At 34.5% G+C, this 20,992-nt stretch overlaps 3 protein-coding genes and 1 non-coding gene across 5 annotated transcripts in view; 3 read left to right on the forward strand and 1 right to left on the reverse strand.

Moving 5' to 3' along the window:
* Positions 1-6,313, forward strand: part of LOC135648425 (probable glucomannan 4-beta-mannosyltransferase 3) — a 6,686-nt gene extending 373 nt beyond the window's left edge. The window contains exons 2-10 of one of the 2 annotated variants that reach the window (XM_065166116.1): positions 1-257; positions 341-439; positions 2,374-2,626; positions 4,022-4,132; positions 4,383-4,519; positions 4,928-5,041; positions 5,124-5,323; positions 5,494-5,688; positions 5,777-6,313. The exon at positions 1-257 is cut by the window's left edge and continues 75 nt beyond it. In XM_065166116.1, the coding sequence (XP_065022188.1) occupies positions 1-257; positions 341-439; positions 2,374-2,626; positions 4,022-4,132; positions 4,383-4,519; positions 4,928-5,041; positions 5,124-5,323; positions 5,494-5,688; positions 5,777-5,939 (1,529 nt within the window). In that variant the 3' untranslated portion in view covers positions 5,940-6,313. Of the gene's footprint in view, positions 258-340; positions 440-558; positions 1,193-2,373; positions 2,627-4,021; positions 4,133-4,382; positions 4,520-4,927; positions 5,042-5,123; positions 5,324-5,493; positions 5,689-5,776 lie in introns of those variants that run through there. The other variant, XM_065166117.1, reaches the window with a different exon arrangement.
* A 1,921-nt stretch (positions 6,314-8,234) lies between these two features.
* Positions 8,235-10,982, forward strand: LOC135649115 (uncharacterized protein At5g39570-like). The gene is made up of 3 exons (XM_065167225.1): positions 8,235-8,251; positions 8,805-9,351; positions 10,905-10,982. Exons 1-3 carry the CDS (start codon positions 8,235-8,237, stop codon positions 10,980-10,982), a joined length of 642 nt encoding a protein of 213 aa, XP_065023297.1.
* Positions 10,983-17,030: 6,048 nt separating this feature from the next.
* On the reverse strand, positions 17,031-19,090 carry LOC103999159 (patatin-like protein 2). Its single transcript, XM_009420823.3, has 6 exons — positions 18,849-19,090; positions 18,571-18,752; positions 18,300-18,486; positions 17,871-18,032; positions 17,488-17,790; positions 17,031-17,410 (listed from the first exon to the last, which is right to left on the reverse strand). Exons 1-6 carry the CDS (start codon positions 18,987-18,989, stop codon positions 17,162-17,164), a joined length of 1,224 nt encoding a protein of 407 aa, XP_009419098.2. The 5' UTR covers positions 18,990-19,090; the 3' UTR covers positions 17,031-17,161.
* A 1,565-nt stretch (positions 19,091-20,655) lies between these two features.
* On the forward strand, positions 20,656-20,760 carry LOC135650297 (U6 spliceosomal RNA). The gene has a single exon (XR_010501497.1). It is a non-coding gene; the product is annotated as a U6 spliceosomal RNA (small nuclear RNA).
* The last annotated feature ends 232 nt before the right edge of the window (positions 20,761-20,992 follow it).

Consider the following 20,992-nt stretch of genomic DNA (forward strand, 5'->3'; position numbering starts at 1 on the left):
GCATCTGGCGGGAGGTGCGGCCGCGGGCGGTCGCGCCGGCGCTGCGGGTCGCCGTGGCCGTGTGCTTGACGATGTCGGTGATGCTACTTGTCGAGGTGGTCTCCATGGCCGCCGTCAGCCTCGCCATCAAGCTCCTCCGCCGCAGCCCAGAGAGGCGCTACCGCTGGGAACCAATCGCGGCCAGGGATGACCCGGAGGCGGCCAGCCTCGCATTCCCCTTGGTGCTCGTCCAGATTCCCATGTACAACGAGAGAGAGGTAGGCCGGTGATGCAAACGGGCTCGTACGAATTTAAATTCGTTTGTAGTTTAATGGGATTGACGGTGTGAAGAAATCCGCAGGTTTACAAGCTCTCAATCGGGGCCGCCTGCGCGCTATCCTGGCCGTCCGATCGGATCATCATCCAAGTGCTAGACGATTCCACCGACCCTACCGTCAAGGTATTGTTACTGTTTGTAACAGTTTATAACGGTTTCAGTCTCTTCCTGTGGTGATTATTCATGTATGGGCATGGGTGTCTCGGTTCGCCAGCAAAGGACGGTCCATCGTGTTACACATGTCAGCATGGACAAAAAGATACAAGACAACAAATAAGAAAATATTCGTAATGGCTATTACTAAATATACTTTTGACTTTTAGTTTGACAGTTTTAATAAAAAGAAACAAATTTTAATTTTGGTATAATCAAATTTCACGAACATATCTCTGAATTTTTATTGTTCTGATTAATAATTAATGTTTTTAGTTGCTACGATGTTAGGTTTCGCAAAGAATGATTATTATTTTCCAGTTTTATAGCTATTATAATGATAAGCTATGAAAGGTTCTAGCTGGTATTTAAAACTATGCTTTGGCAACTCCACGGACGGTATGCGGAATATTAATTTATCGAGTGGCTGTGGATTGAAAGCCAAGAATACTGTTGTGCTGTTTCACATGGAAAGCGTTACTGCTACACTGATCAGGAGTCGGTCATTCCACGTGAGGCTGGTGGCCCATTCACGTACAGGTTCTGTCTTGGAGTGGAGAATACTATAGTTTTTGGACTTCGGTGTTCGTGCACATAATATAAAGTAGGAGCGGATTGGCGAGCTCTGGCACCTTCTACCATAATTATTTTGTGCGTTCTTATATCATGGACTGTCTTCGGACTCAATTATCATAAGATTTGGCGAGATCTATCAGATAACTGGTGCGAATTACGAGACATTCTACTTCATTCTTATTAACTGTTAGTTAATTATTATAGATGAATAACTGATGCATGCGGCGGTTGTTATTTTCAAATATGCATTTAGTAATGCGGACACGAGGGAATACTCTGGATGTCGCCACTTTGATCAGCACTTGAAACAATCTTCCATTGTATGAAGTCTTTAGAAGATTTATGCTATTGGTGTACCGGGTAGTAAGCTGATTTTTCTTAGTATTAAAAATAATAAAAGAAAATGCTATCAGTCTTTAGTGGGGTTGATAAATTCTGATCTGTAACCGTCCAAATGATGTTTGTAACCATAGTCATCAGCAGCATATTGATTCATGAACCATGACTATATTAGATAGTAAGCCTAATGTATACTTGATCATTTAGTTGCTTGGATAATATCCTTGCTTTTGTTTTGCTTGAAATTTTGCTATATATTATGCTTCCTACATATAATATGTATTGGATCTGGATTAATCAGTTTCATTAGGTCATAGAATTGGAATTGTAACTAGGAGTGGTCAGCGATGAATGATTGGTAATTATCGGATCCATGGTATCGAATTAGATGAGAAAAATAATTTAAAATTCAAAAATATAAAATTACAAAATTTAAAAAAGAAATTATAAACTGTAAATTTTTTTTTATAAATATGTAAAAGCACTAAAATAGAACATGTAGAAATATTAGTACTATGTTAAATTTTCATGATCATTTATTTGAACTATATCACATAGCATATTTGTAAACAAGTTGATAGATTGAATCAAATTATAAAGCATAATATTGGACAAACTTAAATGCCACAAAAATCAAACTGTTTGCAATTTTAAAAATAATTTAAACATTTTTTATTTTGTTCTTTAACAATAAAATATTTAATACAGTATTTTTAAGATTATATAATTTTTTATAGTAAAATATTCTATTTAGTCGTTTTAACAATTTATGTACCTTATAGTATTTCTAATGATATAACTATTCTTATAAATGTTTTATATGTTTTATATGTTTTATATATTAAATTGTAGTTTTTGAATCTTCTTTTGTTTACCTTCTACTATTTTTAATGCCCAAGAATGGTATTGCTGCACCAAGTTATCTTATGTTGCTGCCATTTATTTTCATTAGTATTCCTACATTTATTTTTGCTAAATTTTCATTTCAGGACATGGTGGAGGTTGAATGCAGGCTTTGGGCAAACAAAGGAATCAATATAAACTATGAGGTTAGGGAGAACAGGAGAGGGTATAAAGCTGGTGCCTTGAAAGAAGGAATGGAACATAGCTATGTCCAGCAATGTGAATTTGTTGCTATCTTTGATTCTGATTTCCAACCAGAACCTGACTTTCTCATGAGGACTGTTCCTTTCATGGTGCATAATTCAAAGATTGCACTTGTTCAAGCACGGTGGCAGTTTGGTAAGCCTGTATTCGATTTAAATATATTTAAATAAGAGGTTATTTTACGTTCTAGGGCTTTCAACAATTTTAATTTATTTCACATCTTTTTAGATGTATTCACCTTGGGTAACTCGGCACATTCAGTCTAGATATTTTACTGGTCAAAATGAATGGTTCCTATATAAAATTGGGCTAGAAGACAAGGTAGAAGATACTTCCTGCAAATTTGCTCCTTTAGATCAACCTTGGTTTGTATAGTCAAATCTGTACTAGATTCAAGCAAATTCAGTCAAAAGAAGTTTAATCCATATCCGTAGAAGCATGGATGCGTTGACAGCATATGATATAGCCTAGAAGACCTCCCCCAAGTTGAACAAGGGATCCCACATGGGGTGTTTGATCATTTCAAGTAGAAGGGGACTGAAGCAAGGTTGCGATTGATAGACAAGAGTGATACTATCACTACCTTGCACGGTTCCTGTGATGAGCCCTTGAGTCTCCTTTACCAGTTTAGTAGAGTAATGAAGTGGGCAGCGGAAACACCACATATTAGGTCTATTTGATTGTTTTTCCATTAATATTATGTTATTTAATGGATTATTCTAAGCCAGTTGACATTCCTAATTAGATTAAGAGATTTACGTAAATAGACAAGCATGTAAGCTCTTAAAGTCCATGTCTTGGATTGTTTTCTACTTTATTACAGTAGAAGTATCATTATCTAGAAGTTATCTGTTCAGGTTTTTTTAACTACAATGAAAGATTGGCAATCTTTGCTAATGTTGGAAAAATAGTTGTTTAACACGTGGCTAGTTCATTTTACCTAAGTTGATTCTTTCATTTTTTAGATGCTATAAATATCTGAAATGTGTGATGATATATCTTATACCATACAGAATCCAATTAAGATAAAAAATAACTTATAAAATGCTATTTGGTTTTAGATTGTCAGTGATTAGCACAGATAAGAAACTTAAGCTATTTATATATAACAAAATCGTATATATTTGGCAAACTTATTGGCTGTTCATACTGAAGGATGATATTATCTGCTTGATGACACTATTATTTTTCTTTTTCCACTCATTTGAGTTTAGCAAGAAGCTGATTATTTAATTGAGCATAGAGTGTAGTCCTTATGTGGACAATCGATGTTAACACTGGTAGCCAGATAAACAGGATTGGAAAAAATCATTATAAAAAACTGAGCTGCCTATCAAAGAGCAAAAAAGTAAAAACAAAATTTGATATAACAGAAAAGAAAAAAGCTGCGATTATTTCAGATGATAAGCTGGAATGCTATGCTTTAAATTAAAACTTTCTATTAGAAAATATAAGTCTATTTATTCTGATATGTCCTCTTCCATAATGACAGGAAGTTGCTGACGTGGCATTTCATGGACGATTTTGCAGTGAATTTCAGTGACTGTCTTATGACAAGGATACAAAAGATGACCTTGGATTACCACTTTAAAGTGGAGCAAGAAGCAGGATCATCCACATTTGCATTCTTTGGCTTCAATGGTAAAGCACATAAACCCATGACACCAAAAATATCAATTGTCATGTCATCATCCTAAAGATTCTCTTCAATCTATTTATCAATTTAAATTACACCACGAGTTTGATTCTAAATTTTCTGGCTAGTGTATATCAAGGGAAGTTATTCATTCTAATAAAAAAGTACTATTAGCTAGTATTTGTTTCACTTTTCTAAAAGGCAGTAGCACAACCTTGTTTTCATTCTCATGTTCATTAAAACACAATTTGATAGGGACTGCTGGTGTTTGGCGAATATCAGCAATTAATGAAGTTGGAGGTTGGAAAGATAGAACCACTGTAGAGGACATGGACTTGGCCGTACGAGCAAGTCTGAAAGGCTGGAAACTATTGTATGTGGGTGATCTAAAGGTATTCAGCGGTCACCTTTAATGGCCATTCAGATCTTATCTATGCTGCAGAAAATTTAAATGAACTTTTCTGGATTGTAAACATTGATGTATTCATGCCTGCATAAAGTGCTTCACAAAATCATCTACAACCAGATAAAAAAATGAGACCAACAAAGGCCTCCTAGTTTACTACATGAAGCTTTTAATGGTAGCCTATTGTTGCTATTGTTGTTGAAATAAGATGGTTTCAGAAGTTCCTACTTGGGATATCACTCATTGTTGTACCAGGATGGCCATAAATGAGCTTCCTTTAATCCAATCTTACCTTTAAACAAACCATTTGTTATGTTGAAAATCATCTCAAGTATGCTTACCATGATGAGATCCTGACTACAGGATAACTTGTTGATTCTTCAATCAATTATAGGTCAAAAGTGAATTGCCAAGTACTCTTAAGGCATACCGGCACCAGCAGCATCGTTGGACTTGTGGAGCTGCACACTTATTCCGAAAAATCATAGTTGAAATTTCAATGGCCAAGGTAGTACTTATTTGAGGCAGTGTAAGAAAACCATTATGGAAGCGTGCACTCTCTATCTAACGTTTTCCTTTATGTCAAGCAGGAGGTATCATTTTGGAAGAAGTGTTATCTGATCTACAGTTTTTTCTTTGTGAGGAAGATTGTGGCCCACACAGTCACCTTCTTTCTATATTGTATTGTGATCCCAACATCTGTTCTGGTTCCAGAAGTCATCATCCCAACATGGGGAGTTGTGTACATTCCAACAACAATTACTCTTTTGAATGCCATAAGAAATCCTCGGTTAGATACTGTTTAAATTTCTTCAGATCCTTGCCTGTCATTCTTGTTTTTCTTCTCACTAACTAGTCTCCATTAGTTGCTTTTGGAAAACATCATTCGAGTTACGTAAATATAGCCATTCAAATACTATCATGCTTTCCTAACTACTCAAATTTATATGCTTGTCACAGCTCTATACATCTTATGCCATTCTGGATTCTGTTTGAGAATGTCATGTCTATGCACCGGATGAAAGCAACAATGATTGGTCTATTTGAGGCAGGAAGTGTAAATGAGTGGGTCGTGACTGAGAAGTTGGGAGATACTCTCCTGGAAAAAACTAAAATCCCGATACTTGAAAAGCCATCATCCGGGCTAAGGGAGAGGTAACAACAAAAGCTTGTTTGACGTGCACTTTTGGTTTACATATAGCTAATATCAGTGTTATTGATAGTCTTTGTTTCCTTTCCTCAGAATACACTTACCAGAAATTGGATTTGCTGTCTTCCTCTTTCTTTGTGCAAGCTACAATCTTGCCTACGGAAAGAATTCCTTTTATGTTTACATCTATCTCCAGGCTATTGCATTTTTGGTAGTTGGTTTGGGTTATGTCGGCTGCTTCATCTCCAACACATAATGATTTTGATGCAATTTGCTGTGCTTCTCTAACCATCAACTAACTTGCTTTTTCATGTGAATTCAAGGCGCGATGATAAAAAAAAGCTGTGGTCCTCGAACAGGTTTCATAGGAAATTCTCACCCAAATCCATTTTAGAAATATGTATTATGTCACATTATGATGGCCAAGGTTTTGTAGAGGCCTCATTGTATCAATTGTACTCAAATATTGAATTACAAGATTTTACTGATTTCATGGGACCCTAAAATTTGGATCAAGCGCCAGAAAAGTCTACGTTGACCTGAAATTTGGTATTCCTGTTAAAGTATCTTTCATTCATCTCTCATAATGTCTGGCTTGGTAGCTTATTAATGTTGGATTTTTTAACTGCAGCTCCTTTAGAAATACCACAATTTCAGCTGATCTTTGTAAAACATGCTTTTGTGGTTTGCCTTATTATTTGCATGAAAAAATTAGTCTCATTTTTAACTATTTGTATTATCACTGTTTGGCAAAAACAGCAAGACAAATTTTGAGCTGGCTGGAAGTCTTCCGAAGTTAAGCGAGAGTAATACTCCTTGAGAAATTGGGAAGTAGATGCAAAATAAGAAATACTCCATGGACTCGATATAAATGCTTGGAAGGTTTGACGATTGCGAACAAGCTGCCAATATTAATATTATATTGTAACATTGTATTCGGTATTGGATTAAAAGTTGAAAGAACATATGTACTAATTGTAGGATAGTTTTTGTCATGTGTTGGATTTTTTTTTTTCCACATGATCACATTATCCTATAGTCAAATAAATAAATATTTTTATTTTATATATATTATAAATATATATTATAAGTTAATTATTTATCAAAATAAAAGTAAATAGATAGTTATAAACTTTATTGAGAAATATAGTACTAGAAACTTAAAAATAAAATTCAATCGATTATACCTAGTGATAGAGAAAAGTCTACTCTTTATTAAAATTTGATTTAGTACTATTAAAAAGTTATTTCAAAAAAATAAAAATAAAATAATAAAAATTTTCAATAATATGAACCCTTATAAATCAATTATAAAATAAATATATAACCAAAAGTTAATTATCCTACCGGTGTATATTAAATACCCAAGGAGCACTCGAATGAAGACAAATCCATATCGTACTTGTAATAATGGATAAGTGGTGTTTCTCATTTGCCTAACGTAGAGACATGTTTTTAGCATAGAGGAACCATTCAGTCGTTACGTTTGATGGCTCGTTAATCTATGAAGAAAATTATTCTTTGGCAAGAAAACAAAATCATATCATACTAGTAATATCTATATCAGGATGAAATAATATATTGAAACATCTTAATTTATCTTTCAAGCATCATTAATATCAAATAATATCAATCAGTCTTCAATTTACTATAACTTAACTGAATCGATCTTTAATCCTCATTTAACTAGTCTAGAACCACATGACTAGTATAATTTAGATTATATTGGGATCAATTTAGATTATCAAATCGATTTGTAATCACCCTAAATCAATATAAACTGATTCTATCAATGTTTAGGTGGAAATCAAATAAAGCAAAAGTAATGAGCTAAATTGCGTAAAGGTTGAACCAGTATTGGTCATATGCATTATACATAATTACACATATATCATACCAAGTTGGACAAACTTATAGCTTATGGACTAGTTACGTGCATTGCACATGCTTGCGCCGTTTAGGGCTGAGTCGAGCTAGCCTACGGGCAAGGGCCTAACCTATTGGTTGAGTCTAGCTTGAGTGTTGGACTTGACTTGCTGACTTATGTCAATTCATATCCAAACTTATTTTTTTAATTTTAAAATATAACATCATGGAATTATAATCAAAACATCTAATCATTAGCCTTGAGTAATTAAAATATAATAAATAATAATAGATTAAAAAGATAAAATTACATAAGGAAAGAAATAATATTTTTAATCAATTATTGTATAAGTCTAATAGAAATCAAGTATTAGTAAGCTGAAAATTTTAGAAACTACATATAAGATGAATAATTATAATATATTTTACTTAAAAAATAAAATTTTAAATACTCGAACAAATAAAAGAAAATTTTAAAAATTACATATAGCATGAATAATTATAACATATTTTAATCCAAAAATAAAATTTTAATTACTTGAAGGATTAGAAAAAACTACATATAGCATGAATAATTATAATATATCTTAATCTAAAAATAAATTTTTAAATAAAAATATTTATTTTTAGGAAAGATAAAATAATTATCTCTCCTCAATTTTTTGTTGGCTTGATTTGGTAAGAAATGAAGAATAGAAAGAGGTGAGCCATCTACCTAAGATAATAATTTTTTTATTTTTTATTTTTTATTTTTATTTAATTTATTAAAAAAATAATATCACTCAATTTAAAATATTAAATATTTATTTTTTTTAATTTTTATTAATAATAAAATAAAATAAATATATTTAAATTGGAGGATTTGATTACGATTTTACTATATTAATAGCTAAACTTAAATCGAATGTTTCCATAACTTGTCTGGGCTAAGATCCTCAATAAATTTCTTTGGATTGCTTGAACGATTGTAATAATAGAGACAAACCAATTACCTTCTACCTAATTAATTCTAATCTTCAAGCAGTGGATGATCTATTTTTTATTTTTTGCCCTAATTATGACTTGGATTACGTCGGCAACTGCGCGACGCGCACATGTTACGAAGAGAGACAGGGCCCACCCTCACGTGTTGGGGCCCGCAGCGTAGCAACCCACCCAATTCGTTAACCGTTCCTGTCCAGACTTCCGATTACTCGCTGAGAATTTTACTTGACGAGACGTGAGATGGCGGCCGCCTGGAGAGGACGCGATGAAGCGGTGGCGACTTCGACGAGTACGATCCGACGCCGTACGGCGGAGGATACGATCTCAGCCTCACCTTCGGGCGCCCCCTCCCGCCGTCGGAGGAGATCTGCTATCCCATCTCCTCTGGTGCCTCCGGCGTCGACTACGAGAGACCTCACTACTCCTCCGGCTCCGTCCCCTCCGCCTATGAAGCTGACTACGGGGACCCCTACGGTCGCTCGAGGCCCAAGCCGCAGCCGGCCTACGGCTTCCGACCCCAGCAGGAGGTCGAGGAAGGAGGAGTAGGCGATTTCGGCGCCTACGGTGGTGGCAGGCGCCCCCAGCCTAGACCTGAGTATGGCGACTACGGATCCGAGTATGGTGGGAGGCCCAAGCGCGACGAAGAACCTTCATACGGATACGAGGGCTACGGATCTTACCAGACCGACGAGTATGGCTGCGGGGCGCAACCAACATATGAGAGCCCCGTTTACGGCGGCGAAGAGGAGACCGGAGGGTATAGTAGGCCGAGCAGATATGACCCAGATCAAGGTGAAGGATATCGCCGCCCTAATTATGTAAGTCCTGCTCTTACCTTGTTCGGTCCTGGAGAAGTAACCTATATATATAGTTCCACTGTTTTGTGCTCACATGTTCATATGCTCTTTTGTGATAGTTTCTGTTCAATGATTGCTCATGGATTCTTGAAGTTTTCTGCACGACCCTCCCGATCGACACTCTTGCTATAACTTCGACTTCCCTTTCTACCTGTCCTCGTAACCACTGTTTTCATGGATCATCTTCATATGCAACCTTTTCATATAATTTCCATCATATGAAATATTTTCATAGTGATTTCTTCGTCTGTAAGAAATTGGCCTTGATAGGGAGGGGTAAAGGATGAGTGAAAGAATCGAAATCTTAGTTACTCATTAAGGTTTAATTTGCTTCGATAATTAGAGTTAGATGGGAATATATAGTTCGGAGGCATCAAACAAAAATTTGTTTATTTGCTTCAACCTTTAGAGGAGCTCATTCAAGACTTAGTCGAACAATTACTCAATAGAAATGAGAGTTTTGGCTTCCTCTCATCGAGATAGAGGAACATAAAAGCAGCTGAAATCAGCCTTCGTGAGCTGATCTCCAATTAAAATGGCTGATCCGAGTGGAGGAGGTGAATAGGGGAAGCACAAAGAAGGTTGATGACTAATAAAACATTTACAGGTCATAGTTTTTTGGTTGGTCAACAAATGCTAGTTGATTGTTTGCCAATCATTCCTTCACAAATGGTTTGTCATCAATAGGTCCATCGATGTCATCGATTAATTAGTTACCACCAACATATTCAAATGATCATAGCGTGTTGGTGGCAGCTTCATGCTTGAGGTTCATTCTATTGCTACCATATCTGATAGTTGACTAAACAGGGGTGTCTGCCTCGGTTGACCTAAGCTCTCAAATCGCTTGAAAACTGATCAAAGGTTGGTTGATTCTTGGCGACTTTTGACACTCTTTTACATGGATTATACTAATAACAATTCTTACATCTTTGGCATGTTCATCAAGCCAACAAAGTGAATGCTGCAAAAAACAGACTCTAGTTATTTGAAATCTGAAAATTTTGAGACTCAAATTCGTACCAGCAAAAAAATGTATCGATGCTTCAATGACATTACTTACACGATAAATGCTTTATAGGCAAGGTGTCTTCAATTTTTTTCTTTTTATTTTAAACCTCATAATTATTTCAAATCATAATGAAGTTATTTTATTATTGTTTAAACTAAAAACTGTTCATTCATTCATTCATTAGGAAAGATGGTTAAGAAAAACAGGTACAGAAGGTACAAAAATCGGTAGGTAGAGAGATCATTTCTGTAGGAATGACAAGTACCCTAAGCAGAACAAAATGAACCAAAACATGAGCCTCCATGTTAGCCTTATGTATAAATGGCCAGCCGATTACATTTGTAGGGGACATTTTATGATTCGTTGTTGTCACTGTATTTAACTTATGTTTGATAGAATTAAGGTTTTGTAGCTGTTTTTATTTGTTATGGATGAAACTTCGTTTGCATCGCAACTCCGGCGTAAGGTAAATTTAACACTTGAATTTTGGATCCTTAAGCAGGGTGATGATTCTGATGAGGAAAAGAATCACAACTATGGTAAGAATCACCATCACCGCAACTATGCTGATGATGAATGAACGGTTAACACTGTTCGCTTCGACGTCCCCGACACTTAATAGTAATAAAATGAAGTTGAAAAATCTGATGTGTTAAATGGTTCTTATTGTGAGACGTTGGGACCAATGTCTTCTCTAATATATGTATGTTCTGTGGAGGCACTCCTCATATTTGCTAAGGTGATTGGACTTAATATTTACTTGAACATGCTTCATGTGGCTGTTATATATTTGCGTTTGGTCATATTCCATTCCGTCTATTGTGATTGGTCTTAAATAGATGTGAACACATCTAAAATGTTCGTCAACGTTTCATTTTGTCTTATAGTGTTTCAGTTTTTCTTACTTTAAACTTAATGCTGAATTGCGAATTTCTATGGTTTTAGTTAGTTAAACCGACATCAAAGTTCTGAGAACTCTAAATTTAATGGATTGTTCAAACAGTTGACCACAAGCAACATGTCAAACTTCTATGGTTGACCAAACGTGCCACAAATCTCTTTTGCAACCAAGACAGGTGGATTGCACAAAAGATTGGTCAACCACACCCAGACGGTTCAACACGATAACTTATATGAAATGAGTATATCTTCTTTTTTATTTGAAAAATATGTTTAAGAATATTAGAAGACAAATTCTAGCGTCAAATGGTTACAGAGAGAGTATAAAGGATTTTCTGTTTCTTTATTTTTTTATTAGAAAAATTCTTTATAAACATATCATCAAAATTTTGTGTTTTACTAACTCCCCATTCTAGTTTATTTATGAAGAGCCCTTGATACTAAATTAATTGCTCTAATCCCACCACCTCCCACTACCTCCGCCCCACCATCACAATTCTTCTCTCTCCATGCATCTTTCTCCTTGATCGAATCTTAGCACCATTGGCTCCCCTTCGTGAGTCCTCCCCCTCCATCAGATCTTAGCACCACCAGCTCCCCTCCTCACGTCCTCCCCATTCGTCGTATCTCGACACCATGGGCTTCCCATCGAGCTCGCAACTTTGTCTCTACCATTGCGACAGGAGCAGCGTCGCCATTGTCCATGGGCCTCACCGCACAGTCTTCGACTATTAGGGTAGCTTTGAGAGGCATGATGGTGAGGGATATGATGGAAAAATGGACATAGTGAGGGGAAAGAGGAGGACAACATGGGGTTTGCAAATGATAAGGAGAGGGGAGGGCAGTGGCTATCATGGCGATACAGAGAAAAGAGTCGATTGACGATGGAGAGGTTGCTCCTACTGTTATGGTGAAAACGTGACTACCAACTCTATGGGGAGCCAATGCTGCAAGATTCGATAGAAAGGGAGGACACGTGAAGGGCCTCCTTAAGAGTCAATTAGATAAGATTATGTGAAGGACCATAGACGAGGTATTAGATTATGTGATCTTATCTAATTAAATAAGATATATTATAAATCAAATGATATTCTAATTATGGCTATTAATTAACAGAATGAAAGTCAAATTATGATAAGATTCCTTAGGAGATGAACTTGATAGAAAGGACTTTCTCAATTATTTATTCTAGACTTTCTGTTCTTGCTTGTAAAAGGACAGGACCTCTTAGGAACTCAGTATAAATATATGAATATGTGATATTATTGATAGATTATAGATCTATCTTCTCTCATCTCCCCTTACTCATATGAACCGGTTATTGAGATATTATAGATATTCTCTCATCTCTCCTTTATCTCTAATCTATCAAGGAGAAGACGAGTCTAGTTATTCTTATAGATCGACATCACTATAGCTTTTAGATCCGATGACGATATACTCACATATCAAATAAAAGCTTTTGTATTAAAAGATAAATATTATAAATTTGATCTATTGTTATTTGACTTTAGACTTTGACATTAAAGTTTTTCATGTGACAATAGCATAAGAATGATTTTTATAATTACAATTAGTATTAGAGTCATATTTATAAAATCAAATATTTAAGATCTATTTGTTAGTATCTTTTGCCAACTAAAAGGTGTTATTCAGTTTTTTATTTATGATCCATTTTTTATCTGTTTTTCTATCCAATCCATCCATCTTATCGCCTACTTACAAGCGATGTGAGGTTCCTTATGCTTGATTGGTAGACTACTAATAATATCTTACTGTTGGCAATAGTATTATTAAGGACGATAACATTTGATGGTCACCAACCCAATCGTTATATACCTAGTGAAAGTACTATAGGGTTCAGCAGCCTTGTGGTGGCTACGCAGCGCCACCATGTGCGATGGTTATAGGAATCACAATGATCCGTTATTGTTTTCACAAGCTATAATAATTCTAAAAAGTGATGATGCAATAAAAAAAGTTAAAATCAATACGTCAAAATAGTGTTTAAGAACTCATTGGATTGCCTAATAATTATAAAAGAGTCTATTGTATAAACATACCTACAATCACAATATCAAACGATATAACGAATTCATAAAGAATTCATCAATTATAACAAGATATTTAAAAAAAAAAATTAAATGAATTCATTAAAAATCATTGTGATATTAGTGGCTCATTATGATTTTGAATTAATCATATGATATGTAAACAAGTTTTTTTAATGGGGCCTTAGATTTATATGGCTTAACCTAATATATTTATAGAGAAAATAAAAGAAATATAGAATTTGATATATAAATTTAATAAATCTATTTATGACCTTAAATAAGCTTCTAGATAATGGTATATAAAATATCTTGATATCATTACTTTCTTTAGATTTAAAATAAATACTATTGATTAGTATTTATATTTAAAGATTAGTGAAAGTAAATTTATTATATTAGTCCTATATATAAATAATATTTTGTTTACCAATAGTGGTCTTAGTTTATTATACTAGATAAAAAAATTTCTCATTAAGAATTTTAAGATGGTTGATATGAATGAGATATATTATGTTATTGGCATTGAGATATTCAAGAATAGATCTTAGGATTATCTTATAAAAGATATATTAACTAAGTCTTGGAGATATAGTATACAAATTTATTCGATAAATAATAAAAGTAAAAATTTATAATCAATACAAGTATTTTTAAATTAAGTTCAAAAAGAATCAAATTAAAAAAATATTCTTTGTATATGTATAGTTGAAAGTCTATTATATGCTCAAACTTATATCAGATCAAATATCAGTTTTATAATTAAAATACTATGTTGATATTAGAGTTATTTACAAATAAAAATACTAAATGACTATAAAGAAATTAATAAGATATTTAGAAGGGACAAAAGATTATATGCTCATATATATGAAATTATATCACCTTAAAATTATAATATTTTCATGCATTGATTCTATAAATTACCTTAATAATAGGAAAACCACTTTACGGTTTATATCTATATTAATTGGAGGGATAATTTATAAAATAATATATTATTATATTATTAACAATAGAAGTTGATTTTGTAAAGGTTTCTAATTAAGCTTTATGAATGTAAAATTTTATTTCTGGGCTTAATATAGTCATACTTAAGTATTAAGTCACTGAAAATATTTTGTGATATATTATAGTAGTTTTTTTCTCTAAGAAATCTTACACAAAATACTTAAGTATTCTGTGAGGTCACTGATATATTATAGTACTGTTGAAACCTTATATATTATGAGATAAAGTACCTTATGATTAGATAAAAAGAGTCCAGATATAATTAATATCAATTAAATTTTTTAATTCTATTGTATTGATTGTTGATCCATTCACTAAGAACTTATAGCCTAAAGTATTTGAACAAACATATTTTTATGATTGGGTTTGTGAGCAATAATGAAGTATGTTTGAGTGAACATTATAATTAACATTATTATTTATATAATTAAAATTATTTATTTTTACTATCTTGTATTATGGTTGAATATGAATAATATGATTATTTTGATAAGATAGTCATTTTGGACTATTTTAGAAAATACTAATAATATTGTATAATATACAAGGAAGTATAACATTGATGACATACAATCGACTCGTATTGCTACTAAGATTTATTACTATTACATTTATTAGACTTATTGGACCTTTTTTTAAAAATTCATGTATGTATAAATGATTTTCAAAATTTTAAAATTTATTTGGGTAAAATTATTTTTAAATAAATTTATTTTATTTATTATTTATTTTGAACCCTTTTATATTTTATCAATTAATAGATAAAGTGGAAGAATATTATATTATGTGATTCTATCTAATTTGGTACGATATATTATAAATCTGATTGGATTTTAATTATGATTATCGATCAATAGAAAGAAAGTTCAATTATTATAAATTTTCTTAGGAGATAATCTTGATTGGAGGAACTCTCTTAATTACTTATCCTAGACCCTACTCTGTCTATAGAAAGTAGAACCTACTCATCTTCCATTTATATATATATATCTAGAGACGTAATATTATTAAAAGATTATATATCTTTTCTCATCTCCGCTTAATCATGTGAACCAATATTATAAATCTACTCTATTTTCCATTTGTTTCTAATCTATCGTTCATAATGGCTCTATGAAAAATAGAAATATAAGAAAAGGCGAGTTTAGTTCGCCTCAAATTAGATAAAAGCTTTCTTAATTATATCGAAAGATATGTATCGTAAATTTAATTTATTGTTATTTGATTTGAGATGTTAATATTAAATTTTGTATATAGCAATAGCATAAGGATGATTTTTATGCTAATACTAAAAGATAAGGATGATTTTTATGCTAATACTAAAATATATTAGGAACAAGATAGACAAAGGTGTGGCAATAGTGATTGATGAGAGGAGAAGGCCATTGGGCAACAAGACAGATGTAGTGACCTACAAGATGTATGTAGGTTAATGATAATTTCATCTTTTATAAAATAAGAAACATTATGTATGAAGAAAATAAAAAAGAAATATTTTATCAAAATAAGTGAAAATTTAAAGTGTTTTGGAAATTTATCATATTTTATTTATATGATATTTATTGCTTACATTTGATATCTACATAAACCATTTTAGTCATAAAGAAATTTAAAGATCTTTCTCATATTAACCTTAATATTGTATATTTAGTATCTTGATATTTTAATACTTTAAACCCAAGAGAGTTGAATTGAGTCCAAGTAGAGTTTGACTAGTTGGTACATTTACATATCAAGTTCCACAAACTGACCATATAGAATACAACCGTGTTGGAATTCTATCTTACATACCTATCTTGTCACCTAAGATCATAAATACACATGTGGTCTTAATAGCTTCATAAAAATAGAACAATGTAAACATGATGGCTGCTCGCCAACACGGACAAAATATTCTTATGGCGGCTCGTCAACAAAATTACCCTGTTTGACCTTCCAAAGGTCAAGTCAAGAGACTTACTCTTTGTAGAATGGTTGTTTTGATTAATTTGGTTGATTGTTAGGTGACACTGTTACTGTAACTTAGTAGACTTAGTAAATGTTGACTAAAGTTTATCATATCAGTAAAATATAACATAAAATTAAGAGTCAATCATGCTCGGCATAGATATGAATGCATGCAGCAAAACATGTACATCTATCGTATGTGTATGTTGAGTAGTAAAATTGGTGATGAGATCGATTAATTAGAACTTGGATATTATGGTCACTTACATGCAAATTAAGAACTAATATAACAGGTGATTAATTAGGTAGGTCTTGGGTTCCTATATGCACACTGTACAGCGGTCTTCAAATATGTATCATACGTATGTTCATAGTTCAACCTTTAATTGTCTCTTCTATAATAGATTACCACTTTTCACAGTGAACTAAAACGAGTTTTTTGACCACCCTCAGTATCTTTATCTGAATTCTTTTGTTGACAACATAGGCGAAAAGATCATTTCTCTCTTTATAATAACCTTCACAAAAATAGTAGAATCAGTATGTCCATAAGACTCAGTAATTTCTTCCAACAGTTGATGATTCTTATTGATTCTACTGTCTACATATGTGTCCATGTCAGGAAAGTAGAGGGAGTAATACAACAAATCTATGTAATAAAAGAATACATTAATTTCCTAAAGTACATGAATCTACAAGAAATCAATAAACCATTCCCGAATTTGATTTCTGATCTGTTCATCACGATTTCATGTGAACTGCGGACAGGAAGAAGTGATCAAAGTTTCAGCTGATTTGATGCCACCCACACACATCCAACTTTGTCACAGAGAACGGCGCCAATATGATTTCAAGGCGATTTCACGCTTGGAGATCGTAATTCACGGAGCCGTCTCTCATCTGATAGAATCCGAGCAAACCTTTTGAGAGCATCTTCGTTTGTTCCTTCTCCGTTTCCCACTGGCTCATAGATGCCCGTCTCTAAGTTCACCCTTGAGACCGGCTTCTTCAAGAGCTGCTCTCCTACGTTCACGAGATCCGCAAGGTTCTCTTTTGTGGAGATGTCAACAGACGACACTGTCCCAGATAAGGTGTCATCCTACGAAGAAGAACATCATCGTCAGTAGTGTCAGGTATACCAGATTGAATTCAGACAACACCAAGAACAGCTCATACCTCGATGCGAAGGTAATTCGATTTTGATTGGAGAGCTTGAAAGACGACCGAGAGATGTATGTCAACCATGTCAGCACTCGATTGCATGAACACATCAAACAAAGGATTCGATCCACTACTAAGCAGCCAACCCAAAACTCCCCACTTGCTCGCGCGTTTCGCGCTAAACTTCCCTTCGACCTTGGCCGATCCCGTACCTAACGATATCAGCAGAATCTTGCGGTAATCCATGGGCTTGTAGGGGAAGTAATCCGGGTTCTTCTTGTGTAGCTCCTTCGTCACTTCTCCGACAGCAACCAGTGCCTAGAAAATCCAGCTTGGAGTGATTAGCACTAGTAATTTCTACGCGGATGAATGTCGAATGATTCAGGAGGAGCTCTTACAGGATTGTTAGCGGCCACTCCACCGTCAACCAGGTGGAACTCCCTAGAGCTTCCTTTAGAACATTTGGTTTCGAAATAATGGGCTGGGAGGTAAGTAGGAGCTGCAGTTGTGCCGATACAGATGTCGGAAAGGCGAGCATCCAAAATTCTATTACGCTTCACCTGCAAGAGATTCAGGACTTCAGATCTCCGGCGAAGGTTGCAGACGAAGTGCACATCCATGCACATTCTAACCTTTGTTTTGTGTTGTTGCAGCATGCATAGATTGGTAGTTAAGATTGCGGCTGCGGTTTGCAGCAACTGTAGTTTTATTTATTATACATTCATTGGCACCATATATATATATATATATATATATATATATATATATATATATATATATATATATATATATATATATATATATATATATGAATCTAGAGTTCATACCTCGTAGCTAGAGAAGATGATTGGGTGGAGCTGCTTGATATCGAAAGTTGGAATTATCACGTTGGTTAGGGTTTGATGCAACCTTACACCTCCTAGTTTTTCCTTGATAAGCGAGTGCAAATACTTCCCATTGTACTTTGGTCCCCATACAGCTTGAAACATCCTTCTGACTCCAGCCAGTAATCCTCTGAAAACGAAACATAAAATAGTGAGATTTGTGATCAGAACCACACACACAATCGAATTCATTCGTTTGAGATAATTCAAGTACCCAATCTGGGGAAAAATTTTCGAGCTGTGTTCCAAGTAAAACGATTTGATGTCTTTGGCTGCGAAGAGCGGTCGATTGTTGTCATCAGGTGCAGTTAACATTGCCGTAACGAGACCTCCAGTGCTTGTTCCGGAAATCACGTCAAAGTAGTCTGCAATCCTTGCATCCTCGCCATCAAGTTTCTGCATCGGTTATTGAGCGAGTTGTTCATGGTAATCAAGATTACAGTAATTGAATTTGGAATCGATATGTCGACCGATGTTTGATGCGTTTCATACCTGAAGCTCGGACTCCAAGAAGCTGAGGATGGTGGCGGGGATGATTCCTCTTATGCCTCCTCCATCTATGCTTAGAATGGTGATCAGGTTCCCGAAAGTAGGGGCCTGTATCTGGTTGATCTTTGATTTCGATTTCTCCATGAACACTGAAAGCTGTTGATGAACAAAGATCTGGATCGACTCCGCGAACCTGGAAGTCGTTCCAATCGCTGCAAGGCTTTTTCTTGCAGTGATAGATTTACTTTTTTTTTTCTTGTTATCAGGGAAGAACAAGATGAGCATTTATATAGGGGAGAGGGGAATCATCCATCAGGCTCCTTTAGGAGTTCCAGCTGAGGAAAACTATGAGCTAGTACGAAATTGACTTGTCGAGATTTCGATGAACCTTCATGTAAACGTGTAGTCATCGCCGCCAATTCATGATCATTCCAATGTACCACATCCACATCCAAAATGATTTCAATGATTCTGAGAGGTAGAACGAAGACCAAAGAAAGTGCTGGACTTGCAGGTAGATAAGACATTGCTGGACGTTAGGTGGCCTGCATGATGTTGATTTGGGTCTTCAAATGATAACGTATGCAGTTCCTCATCTGAAGTTAGAAGAGTCATTGCGCAACTTGTGCAATACCCCCAATCTCTTTGCTGCCTTTGATCATGCTTATTCAAATCAAGCAACCACAGCTGAAGCCACCACCCATGCGTGCAAGGCGAAAGAAATCATAGAACACATCCACACATCAGTATTGTTTTGAGATTTAAAAGAAGGACTCTTCTTTTAATTCCAGGATGAAACTGTCTTAAGCATTTTGAAAGCTTATTCTGAAGATAATGTTCTGAAAATAATATGGGAATTGTCTGTGAGAAGAATAATAAGTTCTTTGTTTCCTCTTGGAAGTTTATAGCACGGCTTCTGGAACAAAAGAAGAAAGGTCGACAGTCTTGTGGGAGATTCTGTAGATGTTACTGCTAAGATACATGACAACGAAGAAGACCAGAAGTTGGATCGGGTCTTTCTATGATTTTTCTCATCGATATTTCCTTTGGCTTATTTCAGTGTCTTCTAAGGACCGGCATGAACAGTTGATTTTGTGTTGATGTTTGTGGATGCATGTTGGTGTTAGGGTTTCAGTGTGACTTGTGCGGGTGCTGAAGATATTTAGTTATGTTAGTGAACCTTTACGTCGTGGTCGAAGTGTCGGCACCGTTTAATCCGGTCCTAGATGCGCAAGGTCACTCACTTTCTTCATAAGAATGAAGAAAGTAAGATATAAGATACACGAGTGTTTTTTGTTTCATGCTAAATATTCTTCCACTCACTAGTCATATTCTCCATCGTCTAATCAGATTGAATATATTAATTTTTTTAATGATTATAAAAGATTTTGATCGCCTGTCGTCTATTTATCCGTATCTATGGTCGATAATATATTGCTGTATACCTATTTATTCCGCGTTATTTATCACGTGGACGTGTCATGGCTCGATGAGTTCTGATACAAAATTTCTTTGATGTTGATGAATTCTGATACAATATTTCTTTTTCCTTATTAGCCACGAAGGAGAGATCGGTCAAATAAAAGAATAAGATTTAGATACAAGCTGTTCATCGTCAGCGGATGGATCTATCTCATACGTATCTTTGATCAGCCACACCATCAACGGCCGACGTACGAGGGCAAGCACGACCCATGCATGGCAACCATGACAGTGCCTAATCATACCCTTCGATCTAAGATATCAATAAAATAATTGATCCACCCATTGCACCATTTAGACTATGCTTGTTGTAACATTAAAATCATGAGTCTCTTTCGAGACATCCTATAAACTTGAAACGATATATATAGAAGATTAGCATAACCGTACACAAATATGACATGCACAAATCAAAAAAATGATCTAAAATTTTAGTAGGTTTTAGCTTGCTTGATCATTGTAAGAAAAACATTATGTTGTTAACATAACCACCGACATGTTTAGGAATGTTGTATGGTCATATTTGCTAAGATGCTGATACATATACTTTTCTTTCGTCACCAAATAAGAAGTCAGAAGACTCTTTCCATGGGCAAACAAAGAGCCTACTGACACTTCCTGAGATGCCACTGATCGATGTGAGTCATTAGAATCATGAAGAATAG

Source organism: Musa acuminata, chromosome BXJ3-9 (genome assembly GCF_036884655.1).
Source record: "Musa acuminata AAA Group cultivar baxijiao chromosome BXJ3-9, Cavendish_Baxijiao_AAA, whole genome shotgun sequence".
Taxonomy (NCBI): domain Eukaryota; kingdom Viridiplantae; phylum Streptophyta; class Magnoliopsida; order Zingiberales; family Musaceae; genus Musa; species Musa acuminata.